Source organism: Odocoileus virginianus, chromosome 25 (genome assembly GCF_023699985.2).
Source record: "Odocoileus virginianus isolate 20LAN1187 ecotype Illinois chromosome 25, Ovbor_1.2, whole genome shotgun sequence".
In the NCBI taxonomy this organism is placed as follows: Eukaryota; Metazoa; Chordata; class Mammalia; order Artiodactyla; family Cervidae; genus Odocoileus; species Odocoileus virginianus.
Genome location: NC_069698.1, coordinates 42,700,888 through 42,724,162, shown reverse-complemented (window position 1 = coordinate 42,724,162; position 23,275 = coordinate 42,700,888). Strand labels below are relative to the sequence as shown.

Below are 23,275 nucleotides of genomic sequence, written 5' to 3'. Positions count from 1 at the left end.
TATCGACAGTCAGTCACTGGATCATGTGGTAACTCTATTTTTAATTTTTTGAGGAATCTGCACACTTTTCCATAATGGCTGTACCAGTTCACACTCCCACTAACAGTATACTAGATTAGTTCAGACAAATGTCAAATTTTGTTGAGATTCCTGAAATGTCTTCATATAATTCCTTACTGAATTCTTTGTGAGATTTACCATTAAGGAGAATGGTTTTTTCCCTCCATTGAGATTATGTAAACTTTAACATTAGGGTAATATGTGTTCAATAAAGAAGTATAAGTTGTCGGAGAAAATACAGGCCAGCAATTTTTTTTAAAAAAGGGCAGCAATTAGTTGGTGTGTCCTGGCAGGCAAACTAGTGACAGCATGAGGAAATATCAGCTAAGTCAGTCAATATAATGGATAAAGTGAAAAATCATTTGCTGAGATCTTAATGCATGAAGGCATTGAGGGAGATGAGCGCTCAGAAGTTTGACATTCCACCTTCAAGTTTTGAGTATAATCAGAATTTTGTAAAGCTGATCAGAATGTACTTAAAAGACTGCCAGCTTGAAGATCGTCTTTGGGAAATGTAACTACCCTGTACTTTATGTATTTTTCATTCATTCATCATTCATTTCTTTTTAGTTGAGATTTTTAAAAATTGGTAAGCACAAGGGAACTTGTTAACTTGAGAGCTTTTAAGGACAGACTTTATATCAAATGGTTGGTAGAAAGACAAATGGGAGAGTTTGCATTTATTAGACAAAGTCCTATAAACTATGCTGTGTAGTTTGCAGGCTGTTCTGGAAAAGCCTCTCAGTATTACCGCCTTACCTTGCTTTGCATCTTTACCAAGCTGAAGAAAGAGATCTTACTAAAGACCAGTGGGAGGTGTGTAATGAGAGGCAGTAGTGTTTTCTGTTTTTAATTGAATTTGAATTAAGTTATATAGAAAAGTAAGAAGTGTATAAGCAAGGCTCGGCTTGAAATCCATCCTGTGCCTCTGAGTCCATGTTCATCACCCAGATTCCCTCCACAGCACAGCCCCGCTTAGTCACGACTTCTAAGTCAAAATAGCTCTTCATCTGATGCTGTCAGACAGACAGTACCGGGATATGTCATATTTTGCTCTAGCAAAGGTTGCATGTGCTGTGCCGTGCGAAGTCTGTTCAGTCGTGTCCGACTCTTTGTGACCCCATGGACTGTAGCCCACCAGGCTCCTCTGTCCTTGGGCTTCTCCAGGTAAGAATACTGGAGTGGGTTATCGTGCCCTCTTCCAGGGGATCTTCCCAACCCAGGGGATTACACCCGTGTCTCTTGTGTCTCCTGCACTGGCTGGCAAGTTCTTTACTATACCTATTTTCATTCATCCTTAAAAACCCATTATGAAGACATAAATATTTCGATTTTTTAAACAAATGCATAATACATCATTTAATAATCCAGCAGCTACTTAATGTCTGGTGCTAAAGACATCTGTTCTACAGAACAGATAGCAGTAAGAGATCCTCTCCCTAGAAACATATACTTGTGCACGCAGAATTACACATGGGTTTCAAGAAGTTCACTCATTTTTGGAAGCTCCTCCTTGGATCAGTTTAAAGGTCCTAGGTTATATTTGAATTTTCTGTAAGTGTAGGGGAGCAAAATTTACCACCCCGGAATGTGTCTCTTTGGCACAAGGATTAACTTAGGCTGATTATTTTTGAGGCCCAAAAGACTCAGGAAGAATCTTTGAGCTTCCTTGCGCCTAAGTGCCTAAAAGAATGTAGACAGAGGACCTGTTTGAGGGAGGGAGTTGTCACCAGAGATAACTAGAGTATGAACTCCATGTGTAGAGAGAGAGGAAAGTCTGTAAAATTCTTCTGTGTCCCGTTGTCTCTGCATGGCCCAGCAAACATTTGTTTACCACGCATTTGATTTCTTCCCCGCCCCGTGTTAATTGCCTCCCTCCCCTTTGCAGTCCCAGACCTCCAGCATCCTCTTGGCTCTAGCTGAGAGTAATATTTAAGGTGGGGCTTTCTGCCGTTTTGGTGCATTTCTCAGCTTTCCCGGGTCTCTCCCCTGTATACATGTTTTTCAACTTCTATTTGATTTTCCTCCTCTTAATCTGTTTCATGTCAATAATTCTTAGATCAGCCAGAATAACCTGGAAGCCTAGAAGAAAATTTCTTCCTTCCCAACATGAGCCTTATCTTGAGTTTCCTTATACTGTTTCTAGCAAGTCAGACTGCCCTGTGGTTAGATCGAGGGTGGTTAAGTAGTATGGGGAGAGGGTGAAATTTTAAGAAATATACATGTGCCTATCTTTGAACATGGTGTAGCCATTTAGAGGATTTGTGAAGTAAAAATGCCAAAATCTAAGTGTGAATAAATATGCAAGATTGAAGCATACTGTTGCAACTCTCTCTTAAGAAGTCGAGAGTGTGTCTCAGTTGGCATTTGTCAGATGATCAGACCACTTGACAAATCTTCCCAAGGGTCTGTGGTATTTTAAAACATCTTTTGTTTATGATTTCTTCCTCAACTCTGTGGGCTTTGCCGTCTGAGTTGCATTAATAATCCTGTTCATCATTAAGTGCTTCAGTATGTCTCACTGCGTAACTAAATAAGAATTGAAGACCTACATGTCCAAATAATTTCTGGCCCCTCTTTGCTCGCCGGTCAGCAGATCCAAGGTCTGTATCCAGTGGATCTAAGCTGACCCAAAAACCAGGTCCTAAATTTCAGTTCTGTATGTTGTCTTCACTAATGTATAGCTGGGATCTGTGCAACTAAAGGAAGAGCTATTTAGTCTCAGTACTCTGAGACCAAATATGTGGGAGGTTTTCCCTCACGTGAAAGAATTCTGATACTCACAACCCCTAGTTCATGTAGATCCCCATGGGTTACGGGTTCAAAGCCAGTCACAAATCCCAGATTTTCACCTTGTATTTCTGAGGGACTAGCTGTAAATCGGTGGGGGAGGCCCTCCTCAGGTGTGATAATTCACTGGGACAGCTCACAGTAAGAACTATATTTCCTCCTAGCAGTTTATTATAAAGGGTAGGACTCGGAAACAGCCAGATGGCAGAGACTGTGGAGCAAGGTATGTGGGTGAGGAGCGTGGAGTCTGCACACTGTCTCCAGGCCTGGTACCCTCCTCACACCCCAGTGTGCTCTCCAACCTGGAAGCTCTCTGCACCCCATTGGTTAGGGGTTTTTGGTGGGGAAGTTTCCAGTAGATAACCATGAATGATTAAATCATTGGTCACTGGTGGTTAAACTCGATCTGCAGCCCTCCCTGGAGGTCAGATAGTGTGGCTGAAAGCTATGACCCCTCTAATCACAGGGTGGGTTCCTCCAGCATCCAGTTCCCATCCTCCAAGAGTCACCTCATTAGCACATGAAGCATCCTCCAAGAATCACCTCGACAGCACTTGAAGCACCCTCCAAGAGTCTAATAAGGTCTTGTGTCTAGAACCAAAGACTAAGACCAAATATTAAAAGATGCTCTGGTCACCAGATTTTACAAGGGCATTAGGAGCTCTGTGTCAGGAACTGGGGGCGGGGACCAACATGTATTTCTTCTTATGTCACAGTAACCAAAATAAGTTATTTCTGAAAACTAGCAAAATATCCCAGAAAAAAAATCATGAAACCTACCAGATTTGACAAATTGTCCAAACGCCCCTTATTTGTGAATGACAGGATTAAAACCTCCTTCATTTTCTATACTTTAGAGTATAAACACCTGTCTTTAATTTCCAAGTTGGCCGTCTTATAGCTGGGAACAAGTGGCTTAATTAGGAAGACCTTCTCTTCCGTTTGCAGATTGGAGTTAATTATTCTACTGTTTTTGCAATTAACGTTGTTCTGGCTTTTTGTTAGCTATAATTAGAAGAACAAAGGGATTAATCTCAGGTTGAGATGAGACCCTGAAGTAGAAAGATTCTCTTCTTGCTCCCCAAGAAGAGAAAGATTGTTAGGATAGAATAGACAGAGGCTCTGGTGCCTTGTCCCTACTAGGAAATCATCTGCCTTCCTGTGAAGGAGGGAAGGGACGGGGGATGGCCTTGCCCCAGTACTGCGGTGCTCTCTTACTACATGGGAAGCCAAACAGTAATCTGGGTATAGTGGGAGGGAGTGGGCCTAATGCCTCCATATTACCAAAGCTGCAGGAAACACTGAATGGAGCCCATCACGAGAATTTATCCCATTTCTCCTGTTGCTTGTACAAGACTTCTATGTTCAACCTGACATAGAATTGTCATTCACCTTTTTATACCATGTTAAACTGCAAAAAAGCATTTATGTGCTCTTCTGAAAAAAGGAATAGGCATGAATTTTACAGTGGACTTAAAAATTTAGCTCAGCTGAAAGCACAGCAGGTGAAGAATCTGCCTGCAATACAGGAGACACAGATTCAATTCCTGATTCAGGAAGATCCCCCTGGAGGAGGGCATGGCAACGCTCTCCAGTATTCTTGTCTGGAGAATCCCATGGACAGAGGAGCCTGGCGGGCTACAGTCCGTGGGGTTGCAAAGAGCTGGCCATGACTGAGCGCGAGCAAAGACAGACAGACCTAGCTTTAAAGATGAACACAGCTGTGATCCAAAGGTTCTAGTGGAAACTCCCCAAGTGTTCTTTTGTTCTTCTGGTTTTTCATGCAACAGTGAGAATGCATGTAAAATGCTGAGGGAGGTCTACCATGGCAAAATAAACTCAACCAAGACCACTGCAAGCCGAAAGAGGTTTAACTCTCTTAAGGGTGTTTGTTAAATCTGCACACAGAGGTTTTATACATTTTACAATTATATGCTCAAGATAGCCCAAAGTCCAAGATGTAGAACTGTGAAAATAATGGCCCTGAACCTCCTTGTGAAAACAGGAGAGAACTGCTTTTTCTTGATAGGTGATTAACTTCCCCAGTCACAGTCTTAAAAACCACTAGGGTGCAGTTTAATGCTCAAGGAAAGGATTTTCTGAATAAGTCCCTTGTGACCTGGAAGGTTAGGGTGCTTCCCCATAAAGTGACTTATTTACTTCCTTCTTTGTGGCAGGATTATGCTTGGGGCTTTAAAGTCCCTTGACAGATCATTCCCTCCCATCAGGAGATGGTTTCAGGCACAAGTGTCTGTTATGATAAGAGGCCAGATTTCTATATCAGACATAATGCTACGAAGAGGCACAGTGGGGCTGAATGGTCATGTTTTAATGTACATACCATATGAATTGCGGAATCGAAAGCTACCCACTCTGACGTGATTGGCATTGAGTTGAGTGTGTATGATTGATTCAAAATCCATGGATACCAAATTTATAAAATTGCATAAAAGAATCAAGTGAAAAAGTCAATACATGTGAGAAGTGGATATATTAATTTTTTTAAATTGCCTGTTACAGGAAAGAGCTTCCCAGGTGGCTTAGTGGTAAAGAAGTCACCCTCCTGTGTCGGGAAGATCCCCTGGAGAAAGAAATGGCAAACCACTCCAGTATTCTTGCCTGGGAAATCCCTTGGACAGAGGAACCTGGCAGGCTGCAGTCCATGGGGTCACAAAAAAAGTCAGACACGACTAAGCGATTAAACAACAACGATTGTAGGGGGAAAGGCTGTGAAATTTCTTACAAAATTCCATACATCAGCCTGATATCAAAACCCACACCACAAGAAGACAACCAATAACATCTTTTGAAATCAAGGAAATGAATCTTGTTGACACGAATTTGAACATGCTATAGTCTATGAAATATTTTCTGGGAAGAACTCCCCTGCTGAAAACAGCTCCCTGAAGGGCCCCCATACACAGGGAAGATGGGGTGATATGTGCCATGAAAGTTTGGAATGCATCTCTTCTTGGTTGAGAGATACTGTGAGGTATATATTTTGCCGCTGAAACTACTTATGCAGTTATATTTAGCTCTGGGTTGTTCATTAATTTAATTAGCATTTTTTGACAACCAAATTGTGCCAGGAACTGAGCCAAGAGCTAGCGATGTGTTACTCTGTCGTTCCAAGAGAGGGAGATGGTTAATGTTCCAAAATGTAGATCTTCTATTTTCAGATTAAGTATAATCCATTTTAGTAAGGCCTACTCTTAATCCTTCAGTCATGTCCAACTGTTTGGAGCCTCATAGACTACAGCCTTCCATGGACAGAGGAGCATGGCAGGCTACAGTCCATAGGGCTGCAAAGAGTCAGATACGCCTGAAGTGACTGAGCATACACACACACTCTTAATCCTAAGAAATTTCTTTTTGAAATGATTTGTTGTTAATTCAGTGTGATTGTGAAGTGAATTTAATGCATATTGAAAAGGGCCACGTCTGATGCAAATAGATACTTGGTAATTATGGACTAAACACTCTTGCAGAAACAATAGTGACAATAAAAAGGATTGGATATAATTAGTCCCCCTGGGGCCGATCTTTTCCTTTTATTATCTCTGTTCTTTGCTATAAATTTTAATAATAAGATTAGCCATTCAATGGCAATATAACCGGATTGCTGTATTAATACTTAGAACATCTGCATTGTAAAATGAGGGAAATTTGCAGGAAAAAAATATTATTATAGAAGATGTAAAGAGAATGAATGAAATTATATGCATAGAGGTTAAAAACATGCTTCTTAATCTCTGCTTACTGTTAATATCCTTATGATGAGCCACTGAATTATTAAGCTAGTTTTTCTAAACATCTGAATAATCCTGTCTTAAAGGTAAGGATTATGACAATAGAAATAGTTACTTTAATAGAATATATTTCTATAGAGATATCAGGTATTTTTCCTATCATTTCTGTGTGAATGTTTCTGCACTTTTAATTAAAATTTTAAATTATTCACCTTTGTCCTAAGATGATGAAATGAAAATCCCTAAACAATGGCAGGTTCCTGTTATACTACTATTCTGCCTAAAAGTTTTAAAGACTGTTACTCTTGTATTTAAATGAAACATGCATGAATCATATATCAGAAGCAGAATTCTTTTTCTTTTCTTTTTTTTAACTAAAGCAAATGAAAATATAAAGGTACAGAGGAATGTTATTTTTCTTTCTTACCTAAAAGAGCATTTGTTTCTGAAGTGTCAACATAACTGCCATTTTATTTAGGATGATTCATCTGCCTACTCCAACGTAACGACTAACCTGACTTTTATATTTTTCATTTCTAAACATGGTCTTTAGAAATATGTTTCCAAACAGAATCTTGTAATTCATTTAGTGAGGGACCTCAGAGTGTCTTTCTGAAAATCATTCTGAATTCTCCTGTCCTGAGGTGCTGGTAGTGGGAGGGAAAGGCTGGCGTTTGTATAGACTCCCACACGATGTGTGTCTCAGCTCGCATAAACAGTGATGAGGTCATGGCATGCTCTGTGATTTGAAGGCTCATCATCCTCCCAGGACCTTTGTTCCCGTGCAGAGAGAGGCCTGGACTGTCATGGGAGCCGAGTGTGCTACTGTTTCATTCTCAAGCTCTAGGGATTTGGGGTGAGGGGAGGTTAGGAGTATATTTCTGAATGTATTTCTGAAGCATATAAAGAAATGGCGGTATCAAATGAGATAAGCAATTTTAAACGTGTGAACAGATTCACCATTTAATTATCCATTTTAATGGAAGATAAGGATGGATTTAGAATTAGAATCTGTGAATGTCACAAAAGCCTAACTTCTCATTAATGCCTTTAATCTTTTTCCAGTAATACTAAACAGATTGACAGAGGGCCTTTCTATCTTGCTATTTCTCCTCCCTACATCTGAGGCATTAGCTAAAGCACAGCAGAATGCCAAAAACCAAGGACGGCATTTCTGAAATTGAATAAATCTGGATGATTTTCAACACAATTAAAAGGGCAGATATTAGTGTGTCCCAAAAGAATATTATCTGCGCTTATAAGAACTGGAAATCCAGGCGAGGACACCTAGAGCAGACTCTTCATTTCTAACTATTCGGCAGCCTCTTTCAGCTTTCAGCTCTGTAGGTTATTTTGTGGAATGGTCCTTTGCATGGTCCATTTTAGAGTTTCCTTGGTCAGGATCATGCAGTGATCAGGAGACTGGGCTGTGGAACCAGAGTTGGCCTACCTGTTCTTGGCTCTAGTCCTGACTAGTTCTGTGACTAAATGTAACCAGCTTCATAGCCTTTTACCTCCTTCATGCCTTGTTAGTTTCATCAATGAAATGGGTTGACCGGCCGTACCTCTGTCATACGGTTGATAGGAAGATTGTGAATTACTGTGCATGAGGTCCTTGAAACACTGTCTTATTCATCTAAGCAGCCAGTAAATGTTGAACTGCCATTGCTTAGACAAGAGAAATAAGGGGAGGCAAGGACGGTAGAAAAAAATGTGTGCTGAATAGCTACTGTGGATGTAGCGTTATGCTAAGTAACTAGCACACAGCATTTTTTTTTTGACTGTTCAACAAGGCCCCCCTTTTATGAAATAATTGTATAAAAATAGTATGTAAATATATTTGCAGTATTGATACAGTTTTGTCTCCTGATGATAGAATAATGGGTGGTTTTAAGTTTCTTCGTGCTCTTTCACATACCCCGATTATCTTCAGAGAAGGTATATACTTTTATTTATTTTTAATTTTAATTTTAAGATATTAAAAATGTATACACTACAAAGAATAGTATGAAAATGTTTTAAAAATATAGGTTATATTCCCGTAACCCAAATATAAATTATTATCATGTTGGTACTTGTGCATCAGTTCTTCTTTTCACCATTAAAATGATTCTTTAATGTAATTTTTATACTATATCAGAGTATTGCTGATTGGGGACTTTCCTGGTGGCTCAGTGGTAAAGAATCCCCCTGCCAATGCAAGACACACAGGTTCAATCCCTGAATCAGGAAGATCCCCTGGAGAAGGGAATGGCAACCCACTCCAGTATTCTTGCCTGGGAAATTCCATAGATAGAGGAACCTGGCGTCCTACAGTCCAGGGGAGTCACAGGAAGAGTTGGACACGACTGAGTGACTCAATCACCAACAGTTGTTGGTTTACAGTGTGGTGTTAGTTTCAGTAACAAACAACATTTTTCATCCCTGTGGATGCCTGTGGAAGATCGTTATCTCAGTGGCACAGATGAGGAAACAGAGGCTTAGGTAGTTTGAGACATGTTTATTTTTAAATTGATGTATAAATAACCACAAGTGGGAGTCTATGCTGTTTGTGGTGACAGTGGAAAAAACCAGGGGGTCGGGGGAGAGACTCAAATGTCTGTTATTAGAATTTAGCTTCAAGCATCAAGGCCAGTTTGGAGCCATGACATCCTGGTGCCCATGCTTGGGGGTGACAGTCCTGAGAACTGCATGCCTTGTAGAAACATTTATAGGTGACTGACAACCAAAAAATAAAGGAAAAAAGGGTTATGATGAAAAACAATCCTTATGGTCACTTGAAGCATTTCTATCTTATGTGAGCTCTTAAAGAAAGAAAGTTCTATTTTCTTCAAAACAACAAAGCCTTTTCAAGAATTAAAAAATGAAACTGAGAAACTGAGAATGCATATTCAGCCAAGCAGTTGCACCAGTAAGAGGCTGGGGCATATCTTGGATGGCTGTAATTATTTGCAATCCTGTCTGTCTCCAGCCTTGGAAGTATGATTGTGATAGAACTAAAGGAGTTTCTTAGGCCTTGGTGCTAAATAAAGGAGCAAGTGTGAAGGGCATGCAATATCCTGTTTGCTCAATCCTGCATATAAAATATCCATCACATTCAACAGTACTCAGCTTTTGGTTTCTGACCCCAAAATTGCCTTTTCCAAATGAGTTTGTATAAAAGCCTGGGCTTCCCTGGTGGCTCAGATGGTAAAGAATCCACCTGTAATACAGGAGACCTAGGTTCAATCCCTGGGTCAGGAAGATCCCCTGGAGAAGGGTATGGCTACTCACTCCAGTATTCTTGCCTGGAGAATCCCATGGACAGAGGAGCCTGGCGGGCTAAGGTCCATGAAGTCACAAAGAGTCAGACATGACCAAACAACTTTCACTTTGTATAAACCTATCGCCTTGTACATGTATATTATCAGTGGAGTTTGTCAACTGTTATTTCTTTTACTGCTTTTCTCCTTTTAAAAAGATTTAAAAGATCATTCTCTAATTTGTAGGGTAAACCAGATTTCACAGTAGCAGTGAGAATTGTAATGATGGGCTGCCAAACACTATGTTTCAAGCTGTGATGTCTGCCTTTTTTGGAGATTATGGAGAAGCACATTGCTTCCAGGATAAAAGGAAGAAAGAAGGCAGATGAGTCCAGGTTTACTTTCTTTTTGTTGTGTTTATTTATTTGTTTTCTTTAGTGTAGGAGTGTGGCCTGTGGAAGGCATGAAAGTGAAGTCACTCAGTCATGTCTGACTCTTTGCAATCCCATGGACTATACAGTCCTTGGAATTCTCCAGACCAGAATACTGGAGTGGGTAGCCTTTTAGCCTTTCTCTTCTCCAGGGGATCTTCCCAACCCAGGGATCAAACCCAGGCCTCCTGCATTGAAGGCGGATTCTTTACCAGCTGAGCCACAGGGGACATCCAAGGATACTAGAGTGGGTAGTCTATCCCTTCTCCAGCGGATCTTCCCAACCCAGGAATCGAATCGGTGTTTCCTGCCTTACAAGCAGATTATTTGCCAACTGAGCTATCAGGGAAGGCATGGAAGCCAATTCAGAGCAGCCTCTGAGTCAAGCACTCTGTATCGTGTGTGATTCTTGATACAGAAAGACCAAACCTGGCCTTTGAGAAGCTCACAGTTGAAGAGGGCAGTCAGAAACACATAACATTCCTCTGTTCTTGGAATTCCCCAGGCAGGAATCCTGGAGTGGGTAGCCATTTCCTTCTCCAGGGGTTTCTGCCCGACCTAGGGATCGAACCGGGTCTCCTGCATTGCAGGCAGATTCTTTACTGTCTGAGCCACCAGCGTAGCCCATGTGATTTAATAGGCTGTATTAAATGCAATAATGAGGGTTTGCAAAGCATTTCCTGGGAGCGTAGGGAGAGGATACCTACCACTTTTGCCTGGGATGTCAGAGAAGTGGCCCCAAAGTTAAGCAACGGGAGACAGGGAGGCACATTCCATAAAGTATTGGGAAACTCACATACACCATCTCTGCAAATAAATTCTGTACCTTCCAACTGATTTTCAAGGCACCACAGGTTAATAATAACTAGATAGACCCAAATGGCCAAAATTTTATTTCTGACATGAACTTAACACTGATAATTTTTGTTTGTTTTAATGAAGAGGAAGCATGTGTCTTTGGAAATTGTTTTTTAAAACTCACATAGTATAATGTATGTAGCAGTAGAATTGTTAAAGACAGAGAAAGTAGACCTTGTCCTTTTAAAAAAAAAATTAGGATGAAAGCTTTCAAGTAAGACTGGAATAAAAATGGAATGGGACCAATTAGAAAAAAATAGAAGCACTTAAGAAGAAACTTAATTGTTGCTGAAAGAATTAGAATCTGATCGCATGGAAAGATTTTAATTAAACTCCAGAGTAAAATAACACATTGGCCTTTCTCCTAGGAAAGTATGATGTCTCTTAGAATTTATCAGCTATTCCTTGGCCTACAAATTAGTGGTGATTGTATGTTATCTTTCTCATTTTGATTATTACATGTTACTGATGGTAAGACTATTTGTGCAGCAATAACTGCTGAGACAACTGTTCAGTTCAGTCGCTCAGTCGTGTCCAACTCTTTGCGACCCCATGGAGTGCAGCACTCCAGGCCTCCAGCTGTCCATCATCAACTCCCAGAGTTTACTCAAACTCATGTCCATCGAGTGGATGGTGCCACCCAACCATCTCATCCTCTGTCATCCCCTTCTCCTCCCACCTTCAATCTTTCCCAACATCAGAGTCTTTTCAAATGAGTCAGTTCTTCGCATCAGCTGGCCACTGTTGTGCCCAATGTCTGAATCCCCAAGCAGGAAGAGAGAAGGCTTCCAAGACAATGCAACTCGCAAAAAGGGAAGTTTATTACTGACTCAAGTCAGGGCTCCTGCCACATGCAACGCAGTGGTGGGGGGTCAGAGAGCCCCGAGCCCCAGCTGTTACACCAATTTATAGGATGAGCATAAGCAGTTGGTAGCTGGCTTAAGCGGATTGGTTACATATTTGCAAAGCAATTTTATTGGTCCAAACTTTCGCAGGCTTTTGTTCAAACTTAGGCCTTCGCGGGCTTTTCAGCTTTCCCTCGATATGTTCCCTTTGTTCCCTTTTGGGCGCCTGTTGATTGGCTGGCTCCAGGCGGCCTGATGGGGGTAGGGAATCTTACCATTTCAGGAGAAACCGAAACTTAGGTCCTGACCGCCTGTCATAGTGTTAGCCCTGGCAGCCTCACAGCCACAGTATTGGAGTTTCAGCTTCAGCATCAGTCCTTCCAATGAACACCCAGGACTGATCTCCTTTAGGATGGACTGGTTGGATCTCCTTGCAGTCCAAGGGACTCTCAAGAGTCTTCTCCAACACCACAGTTCAGAAGCATCAATTCTTCGGCGCTCAGCTTTCTTTTATTTATTTATTTATTTTTTTTAAATTTCCAGTAGTCATGTATGGATGTGAGAGTTGGATATGAGACAACCATTAAGACTGTACAAATAGAAATGTAGTCGCAAGTTCCCCTGTATATTTGGGTGGGAAAATGGGAAGGACCTAAGTTAAATCTGACAGATCCAGAATCAACTCTCTGGGCTTCTCTGATGGCTCAGGGGTTAAGAATCCATCTACCAATGCAAGGGACACGGGTTTGACCCCTGATCCCTGAAGATCCCACATGCCTCAGAGCAACTAAGCCCGAGGGCCACAGATAAAGAGCCTGTGCTCTCAAGCTCAGGAGCCACAACTGCCGCTGGAGCCCCCACACCCCAAAGCTTGGACTTGACCACAAGAGAAGCCGCCGGCATAAGAAGCCTGCACACTGCCCCTCGAGAGTAGTTCCTGCTCTCTGCAACCAGAGAAAAGCCTGGGCAGCAACAGAGACCGAGCATGGCCAGAGGTTTTTACAAATCAACTCTCCTTCCATAACAGAAGGCGCTGTTTTAAAAGGAATTGCTAACAAGGACAGCCATCATCGTATGTGTCAAATGGGAAATGCTCTTATAGGGAAAGTGGCCAATTGAATAAGGAATCAATTACCTAGGAAGAGGGGAGTGGAATAAAAGGAAAATTGCAAAAAAAGAAAAATGACTCACAGTGCTTTCATATCAGGGGATGAATTTGTGGACTCTCTGACCCCAAGGCATTTAGAAAAAGCAATATTTTGGACAAATCTGAACATTTCTTTTTTTTTTTCATTTTTGCCCCCTATAGCCTCGTCACGTATTCAACATGCTAAAGAAGTATGTCCGTGCCGAACAGAAAGACAGACAGCACACCCTAAAGCATTTTGAACACGTTCGCATGGTGGATCCAAAGAAAGCTGCTCAGATCCGATCCCAGGTAAGCACAGAGTGTGGTAGTCACGCCACTTGGACAATTCAGTGTCCTTGCTCTTTGAATTGAATCTATAGGTGTTCCCAGAGTAGCTGTGGGTGTTGGACGTCTAGAGCAAGAGTCCTTTAATACCTGGGAAATGCTAACGGCCTGTCCTAGGGCAGCATGTGATTTGGCACTTTCTGAGTTATAAAAATAACAAAGACTATAAAAATCTTGAGTGTCTACTGCTATTTATTCTTAAGGAACCATTTCAAACTCTGATATCTAAAACAACAAAAACATAAGTTGTATAAACCAAATATGGTCCAGCTAATTAGAGAGGACAGTCCCAAGCTCCATTTCCATAATGGAGCTTGGAAATAATATGAGACTAAATGTAGCTTGGTAGTGATACGTTTCATACTCTGCCATTTGCAAAGCTTGACAACTGGAATCTACCTGCGGAAATCTAAATTTTTTAATTTCCTTAAACAGAAGAGTTTTTCAAGTATCTATCATGAGATATCCATGTAATCCCATCTGTTGGAAAATTTGAAAGACATATATTTAGGATATCAGAGGTTATTTAGGAACCTCAATATTAAGAATCATAGTTGGGCAGAAGTGGTCTTTTCAACTGGCTGTATATGTTATGGTTATAAACATTTAATATAATGGGAAGTTTAAAGCAACTCAAAAGATGGAGAACTAAAGAGAACAAGAAAAATAAAGGTGCCCTTTCAAGTTCAAAGTTCCAGCAGCATTTGTCAGTTTTATTTGGGAAGTTTGTATCTGTCTGCGGTGCTTGGTAGGGAAACTAACTGTTCCTTACTCCAGAGATGGCTCACCTGGCACTGTTTACCTGCTTTGCTACAGGTTATGACACACCTCCGAGTAATTTATGAACGCATGAACCAGTCTCTGTCCCTGCTCTACAACGTTCCTGCCGTGGCCGAGGAAATTCAGGATGAAGTTGGTGAGTGAGCTGTTCTTTTGATGCTGCACATACAAACATATTTTCCTCGTGCAGGAGAAAATCAGGGAACTGAGTTAGTCTGCCTCAGAAATCACCAGTGTTTTAACAGGTGGAAGGAAAAAGAGCAGATTCCCTTTGACGGTGAAACCCTTGGGGAATATAAGTAGCTCTCATTTCAACAATTGCATCAGATCTTAACTTCATGCTTACAAAAGTGGGGGAAATGTAACTTGCCTTTTGGTCTCTTTGTGTGATAATGAGCCACTTGTTACTGAATTGTACTTGTCAACAGTTGTCTAATTTAGTCAGTTTTGTAAGTATCACCTTATATTGCTTTGGTACTTTACAGTTTAATAGGAACAACCCTTTCTTCATCTCTTAATTCTTTATTTTCATACTTTTGGAGTGGCATGATAGACCAGTTTTTCAGATGAAGGGACTCAAATCTACAGTTTTAGGAACTTGCCTATGCCACGTATACTCTAGGGAACCTGGAAAAACCAAGAACTGTGACTTTTGAATTTGAGATGATTGTTGTATTCAGTAATGCATCTTTCTTTGTTGCCCGCCCCGCCCCGCCCCCCCCCCACATAGTCACGAGTGTTCTCTGAATCAGATTGTTGTTTAAACTGAATTAACTGTGTGCCCACTATCTATCATTAAACTTTTATTTAAATAATCGCACACTCATAAGAAGTTAGAAAAGTAATACAGAGAAGTCCAGGGTCAACTTCCTCATAGTAACATCTTACATAATGCCATACATTTGCAAAACCAGGAAACTGATCTTGTGTGCCCACTGTCTCCTATGACCCTAATGATATCTTTAATATTTTATATGAGTAAGTTTTCCCTTTTCTATTTTTCTTGGAAAGGGAGTAATGTATCACATAATGTAATTCTCCACAAACCCCCAAAATGCCTGTATTTAACTTTATCTCACAGAAGTACTTAGATGCAGCTGCCCCAGTGCGTGTTTCAGCATAAAACAGATGTAAATCTGGGTGCCTTGGTGCATGAACTGTTTGTAAATAAGCAATATGTGGTGTATCTCTCTTCGTAATGAGTCCTGCCCTTTGTTAATTGGGTTGGAAATAGATGCTTAATTAGGTTTGAAATTGATGCAGGTTATCTGAAATCAGGCCACCCAGGATATGCTGTAGATGGTGTACAGGTGACAGGAATTCCTGCTTTGAAGTGCCCAAAACACAGCTCAATTTTTCCATCTCATGCCAGTGCTATTCTACTCTTTTTTTTCTAACTTGGCAATGCCTCGTAAGTGTAGTTTGTGTTACGATCAGGTATTTGGCCCTTAATCAAGTGGTAATGGTCTGTTCAGTGTTGTATGTTAATGTACAGAATCATTTCTTTAAGAACTGATTATCCTTGTTAGATATATTTATAAGGAAGCGTTAAAATACTGTTTATTAAGTAACTATAAGAAAGTCCTCTAGTAAGTTGTAGAAGGGACAAAATCAAAGAAATCATCACATTCTTAATGAACCGAAGTACCCATCTTCTAGGTGAATGTATTTTTGCTTTCTAGCCATCTTAACAAGCTTATTTTCATAAGTGACTTAGAGCTGTTGCCAGTAATATGACTATGGAAGAATAAGCCTTTGCACAGGACCAGAATATTTCACTCTCACTCAGTAATTGGTTGACTCTTTCTAATTAAATTATCAGATGTTTTTATCGAGCAAACTACTGAAAGCAGTGACCACTAATGAGACACAGTTCCCCAGAACAGATGGCAATTCAGCTGTCTTGAGTGTTGCAAAATGCCCAAGAATCAGGCCACACACTAAACTTCACATCTCAGTGACAGAGAGAATATTCAGAGAGCTAGAATCAAGGAATTATTTTCCTTAAAACTAAAAAAAGCAATTAGGTTGGATTAAGAGCATATCATTTTAAAAATAGTTACGCTAAGTGAAAGAAGCTAGTCACAAATGATCATATGTTGTATAATTCCATTTATATAAAATGTACAGAATTGGCAAATTTATAGACAGAAATCATATTGGTGTCTGGCAAGGGCTTGGAAGGTGGGGTAATGAGAGTACAGTTAATGAATATATTGTTCAGTCGCTAAGTCGTGTCCAACTCTTTTTGACCCTATGAACTGCAGCACACCAAGCTTCCCTGTCCTTCGCTAGCTCCCTGAGTTTGCTCAAACTCATGTCCATCGAATCGGTGATGCCATCCAACCGTCTCATCCTCTGTCGTCCCCTTCTCCTGTCCTCAGCCTTTCCCAGCATCAGGTTCTTCTCCAGTGAGTCACAGTATTGGAGCTTCGGCTTTACCATCAATCTTTCTAATGAATATTCCGGGTTGGTTTCCTTAGGATTGACTGGTTTGATCTCCTTGCAGTCCAAGGGACTCCCAAGAGTCAGATAATGAAATTTTTTTTTAATTAGACAGTAATAATGGCTGCACAACTCTGTGAATACACTAATACACATAAATATTATACATTTAAAACAGTAAAATTTTTGGTATGTGAATTATATCTCAAGCTGTTACTTAAGTCACCCCTTAACTTAGCACAAAAAAAGTTTTGCCATTCTAAGTACAGTGAACACCGAATCCTAAAACCTAATCATTTTCAAAATTTTTCTTGCCTCTATTTTTAAATGGCTTGCGTTAATGAACTCCATTAAACAGGTCTGTGTTTAATGGACAACAGGTCCATTTGAGGTTCTAGTACCAAAGCCAAAAAAGAGCGTTCCCTGGGGAGGATGACTTTTCTGGGTTGAGCTGAGCTGTCTCATAGAAGCATTCTTCATTTGAAGGAACATTTTGAAACAGCTTCCTTCTAAAGTAGGAGTATGGATAAAACAGGGCCTCCCAGGCGGCACAGGAGTAAAAAAAAAAAACCCTGCCAATTCAGGAGACTGAAGAGATGCGGATTCAATCCCTGGGTCAGGATGATCCCCTGAAGGAGGAAATGGCATCCCACTCTAGTATTCCTGCCTGGGAAATTCCACGGACCGAGGACCGTGGCGGGCTGCAGTCCGTGGGTTCACAGAGAGGCAAACTTAGCGACTCAACAGCCCCAACAAATGGATGAAGAAAAATGGGCCATGGGTGTTAATTGTTTAGGCTGAGTGGGAGCTCTTTGTAGTAGTCTCTTTAGTTTTGTATATGCCTGAAATTTTCCATAATAGAAGGTGTTGATTTGTCACTTACTTTCTAGATGGGATCTTCACAGATTTCTTCCAGTTTATATCTTGTACATTTAATTGTTTCTGCTTAAAAGCTTCATCGTTTAGTCTGATGGACATGCATCTGCGTTTTCTCTATAATCAAATTTTAGATCTGGAGTCAGTTCAGTGTAAATAAGGATACTAAAATTCAGAGCCATTGGTCGAAGGAGAAGATCCAAAAGAAACTACTTGCTTTTTATGTAGAAGTTTGTGCTTATAAAGGCAGGCAGTTAGGATATGTTTAATACAGTAAAACATCTGGAGAGAAATACAGTAGTTTTGTGGGTTAATAGTTGCTCTGGAAATGAAGGGTTTTCAACAGCCCTGAGATACTGCCAGTATCTTTAGTGACATAGGTTTACCTGCTCTGGGTAATTTATGCTCCCATGAGGGTAGAATTCTCTAGCACGGATGAAATTGAGGAAGAAGCTAGCCACCCCAGAGAGAAAAGGGCAAAAGTGAGAACTGGCATCAAATTTGTGGCATCAAAAAGTCTGTAAAGTGAGACTGGCTAGAGCCTAGAATTCACCATGCCAGCTAGTTCCAGCTCTGCTCATCTTCAACCACTGCGCTTTCCTGAGAACCGCATTTGTTTATGCTACTGCTGTTAACTCCTATAAATCCTATATTCGTAAGCCTAACAACAGCCTGTCTGCTGAGTCCCAGTGAAACATTCCAGACTGAACACAGGCAGACCTCGTTTTATTGTGCTTCGCAGATACTGCATTCTTTACAGTTTGAAGGTTTGTGCCAACCTTGTCTCAAGTGAATCTATCAACACAATTTTCCAACTTGCATTTTCTCACTCCATGTCTCTGTGTCACATTTTGGTCATTATTGTGATATTTCAACCTTTCTCATTATATTTGTGATGGTGATCTGTGATCAGTGATCTTTGATATTGTTCAGTCACTGGGTCATGTCCGACTCTTTGCAATCCTGTGGACTATAGGCAGCCATAATCCTCTGTCCATGGCATTCTCCAATGCAAGAATACTGGAGTGAGCTGCCATTTCCTCCTCCAGGGGATCTTCCTGACCCAGGGATCAAACCCATGTCTCCCACAATGGCAGGCAGATTCATTACCACTTGGAGTTTTCTCAGAGCGTGTCTGTTGAGTCGGTGATGCCATCCAACCATCTCATCCTCTGCCGCCCTCTCCTCCTTTTGCCTTCAATCTTTCCTAGCATCACAGTTTTTTCCAGTGAGTCAGCTCTTTGCATCAGGTGGCCAAAGTATTGGAATTTCATTTTCAGCATCAGTGCCTCCAATGAATATTTAGGGTTGATTTCCTTTATGAAATCGTATTTCAGATATTGTTATTATATCTATGCCTATATTTCACCCATTTCTCAAACTCCAAACTATGTGTTTGAAGAAATCATTGGGTCCCTCTTGAAATTCACTCATTTTACGGTCTCCGTTATGGGCTCTCAGCCATATCCATGGTGCGTTCCTTTCCTCCACCCATGATTGCTCATCAGTCTGAAGTGTCCTATGTACTCTACCTCCTGTATTCATGAGGACTCCCTTCTCTGTAAACCCACATTGTTAGCTGAGATCCTCATCCTCTCACATGAGTTTCACTGGACTCTCAGCGGGTCATCCTGCCTCTTGTCTTACCATGGCTCCCTCCTACCCAGACTCTTCGTCTTCAGAACTGAGTTCCTGCTAAAATGAAAAGACAGCCTGCGCAAGGTTCTTCCTTGCTTGAAAAGTGGCATCCTTCAGTGCTCAGCTGAAATGTCCACACTCCCATAAACCCTTGACTGATTTGCATAGGAAGCCAGGTGGAAGAGCTGGTGTTTGAGTGACAGGTGTATAGCAAACTGCTGACTATGTCTTACAGATGATGTTGCTGGCCGAGTTCTTTATGAAAGTTCACCCTTGCTGAGGTTCAGGGTCATCACATGTAGATGTGGCAGGTGGTTTAGGGATAGAGTGTGACTGACCTTCATTCATTAGTATCCCACTAATGGAGTCAAGCCCTCTGGCATTTTGCTGTGTCAGATGGTAAAGAATCCGCCTGCAATGCAGGAGACCCAGGTTCCCTCCCTGAGTCAGGAAGATCCCCTGGAGGAGGAGGGAATGGCAACCCACTCCAGTGTTCTTGCCTGGAGAACTCCATGGACAGTCCCTGAGGTCACGTGACTAACACTTTCACTTTCCACATGAAGTGGAGCTTTCTTGTAATTCACACGGAAGTACCTCATGTGCCAGTGACGGCACTGGTGAATTCAGTGTCTGCACCCCCAACTTAGGATTGAAGAAACTGAACCTTAAGAGAGAGGTCACGAACTTGCCCTTAACTGATGGTTAAAGTGGGGAAAGTGGCGTTGGAGCCAAGGTCTGCATGAGTCTGAGATTTATTCTGTCTCTGCTACCCACTTTTCTACCCTCAATTCAGTAGAATTCTCTTCTAGATCATCAGTGTCTAGAGCACCAGGTATCCACCTCGAGTCCCATACTCTGTTTTGTGTTAATTGTTTGTGGACATGTTCACCATCCCCCTCGTCCTGCGAGCTCTTTCTGGACATATCTCAGGCATGTTCATATCCTTGGGACCCAGCAGAGGACCTGGTGCCCTGTGGGTGTCAGTCTTCATAGCTTGTGTGTGCATGCCCAGTCTCAGTCGTGTCCAGCCCTTTGTGACCCCATGGAATGTAGCCCACCAGGCTCCTCTGCCCATGGGATTTTCCCGGGGTACTGGAGTGGGTAGCCATTTGCTCCTCCAGATTTCCCCAACCCAGAGATCAAACCTGCATCACCTGTGCCTCCTGCATTGCCGGCAGATTCTTTACTGCTGAGCCACTGGAGAAGCCCATAGCTTAGGCTGAAGCAAATCCGCAGGCTACAAGGCAGATGCTCCTTAACTTAGGTGGGTGAGGCGGCCTCCTCTGTAACCCTGAAGACCCACCCTGAACTCCTTCCTTAGCACCTAGCATAGCTAGTGCTGCATAAAACAGACCTCCTTCCTCAGCCACAGCATTCTCTAAAGCTGATCAAGCCAGCAAAGTGGGTGCAGTTGGCACAGCTATCAAAATAAAGAATCAAGCAGAGTTCTCAGCACTGTAATGAATAACATTTTACAGTATTATCCTTTGTCATTTCCATGACCTTCTGCTATTTGGTTTTCTGCCCAATTCATATATTTTGACACTTGATCTATTAAATATGTTGTCTGGTTTGACTGTCCCATCAACCAGGGTCTGAATCTGTTTATTTGCTTTGCTCCACCAATAAGAATGAATTATCATAACTACTCTATTATTAGTCATATAAAAACTTACCATTTATTACCTTATAATAATTTTTCAGTTCAGTTTGAGTTATTATTATGTGCAAGTTCCAAGCCATGTCATTTATTATTTAATATTTTCCTTTTTAAAAGTAAGATATTTGCATAGAAGTTATGAAGTTTTCTGTAAAGAAAGGCTTAAGGTATTGTTTGTAGAGGAGGGGAAAACCCTATTCATTTAAAATAACTGTTTAGGACTTTATTTTTTTATTCAGCAAATGATAGAATCATTAATGTAAGGAAAATACGCCTCTTTTCAATGTCCATATTTTAATCATCTTTCAACTCCTCACAAAGGCAGAATTCCTTCATCTCTACTATGGTTCAGCTCAGTTGTTACTTTGTCAATTTGCTGTGTCAGAATGATTGGGTTTTTCTACCCTTGGTAATCTTCCTTGAATCTATGCTAAAAAGAATTCTATTCTGCTGTTAGCACTGAGGTTACTTATCAAGGTGCTTCATTTTGTAGCTTCCTCAAGGCTAAAATCATTGCAGCTCTCAAGAGATGGGTGCTTCACAAAACGTTGTAATGACCAATTTATGAGGAAGTCAGGAAGAGGGAAGGTGGAAGGAAGGCCCAATTGTTTTATATCCTGTTTTTTTTTTTTCTTTTAGCATTCAAAATTAGGAAAAGCATGAATTGTTATAAAGCAGATGTTGGAAGTTCCATCTCTGACTGAACAAATTCATGGTGAATGGGGTAGGATTGAACTCTGTGGAAGGAAATCAAGAAACTCAGTTAATGAAGGAATGCTTATAATTTTTTATTACAATTTGACTGTGGCCCTTTGATAAACTTCAGCTCTTTGGGGAAAATACAGCATGTTTATTTCAAGGACAGTGTCTCCATTCTCTGTTCCTAATAAACCTATTGATTTGGGGATTTAATGAATCCAAAGTAAGCGAGGTTTAACTTAGAATATTTATAGCACTTGCCAGACCAACGAAAAGGAACGTTCATTACTGCTGAGAATTTTAAGTATTCTTGTATATAACTGTTAGTCAAGGAAGGCCTTCAGGGAGAAAAAAAATCATAAAAGTAAATAAAATTAACAAAGGCAGACAACTTAACGACTGAACAACAAGAAATAAAGTGAAACAACTAGTAACTTACGCTGCTCTTATTCATTTTTCATGAGAAATGACTTTTATGTATATGTAGATTTTTTTTAGAAATGATTTAACTATTGGATATTCTGTTGTTGCTCTTGTTCAGTCGCTAAGTTGTATCCAACTCTTCACAACCCCATGGGCTGTATCACGCCAGGCTCCTCTGTCTTCCACTATCTCCCGAGTTTGCTCAAACTCAAGTCCATTGAGTCAGTGATGCTACCTAACCATCTCATCCTCTTCTCCTTTTGCCTTCAATCTTTCCCAGCTTCAGGGCCTTTTCCGGTGAGTTGGCTCTTTGCATCAGGTGGCCAAAGTACTGGATATAAGGACATTTATTTGTCTCATAAATTGCCAAAGACATGTTCTTCCCTTAGTTTTACAGTAGTCTCAGAGCTCCTTATTCATATTTTCTCCAGTATTATTACCTGAATTACAGTTTTGACTGGTGTTTATTTGCCTACCTGTAATTGTGTATGCCTCCTCATAGCAAAACAGTTACTCTTCCATAACAGAACCACTCATGAGACAATGAAAATGTGTTGTCAAGTGACCTGCATAGAAGCATATTAATCTTCAAGATGAGAATGTATACCATGATGGTAGCTCCCCAGTTCTCTGGTGCTTGGACCGCCATATTGAAACGTCTCTAAACAGCAAAATATAGACCTGTCCATACTACTGGGTTCCTGCCTCAGATCCAGCCGATTTGAAAACTGTCTTGGGAGGTTACAACCCATAAGCATTTAACTCACTCATAGTGGCTAGTTTGGCACTTTGTAGACATTTAGTTCTCTATATCTTTTTTGAATATGTCATGTAAACTGTCTTTTTCTTAGCAGTTTAATTATTGAATCTATAAATACAATGTGTGTGTAAGTTGACATGTATACCTTGACATATATAAATTATTGACATGGAAATTATTCAGGGAAAGAGCACCAGTTTCCCTGGGTAATTTTTATAATATTCCCTGCTGACAAACAAATATATTCTTTTCTGTATTTCTGATCCATAATTTTAAAAGAAAACTCAATTTTTTTTTCCATTTATTTTTATTAGTTGGAGGCTAATTACTTTATAACATTGCAGTGGTTTTTGTCATACATTGAAATGAATTAGCCATGGATTTACATGTATTCACCATCCCTGTCCCCCCTCCCACCTCCCTCTCCATCTGATCCCTCTGGGTCTTCCCAGTGCACCAGGCCCGAGCACTTGTCTCATGCATCCAACCTGGGCTGGTGATCTGTTTCACCCTAGATAATATACATGTTTCGATGCTGTTCTCTT

At 40.8% G+C, this 23,275-nt stretch overlaps 1 protein-coding gene across 6 annotated transcripts in view; it reads left to right on the top strand.

The window, feature by feature from the left end:
• Nucleotides 1–23,275, top strand: part of APP (amyloid beta precursor protein) — a 286,389-nt gene that overhangs the window by 208,846 nt on the left and 54,268 nt on the right. For all 6 annotated transcript variants that reach the window (XM_020892410.2, XM_020892408.2, XM_020892409.2 and 3 more), the window contains 2 exons: nt 13,285–13,413; nt 14,266–14,365. In XM_020892410.2, the coding sequence (XP_020748069.1) occupies nt 13,285–13,413; nt 14,266–14,365 (229 nt within the window). The remainder of the gene's footprint in view (nt 1–13,284; nt 13,414–14,265; nt 14,366–23,275) is intronic.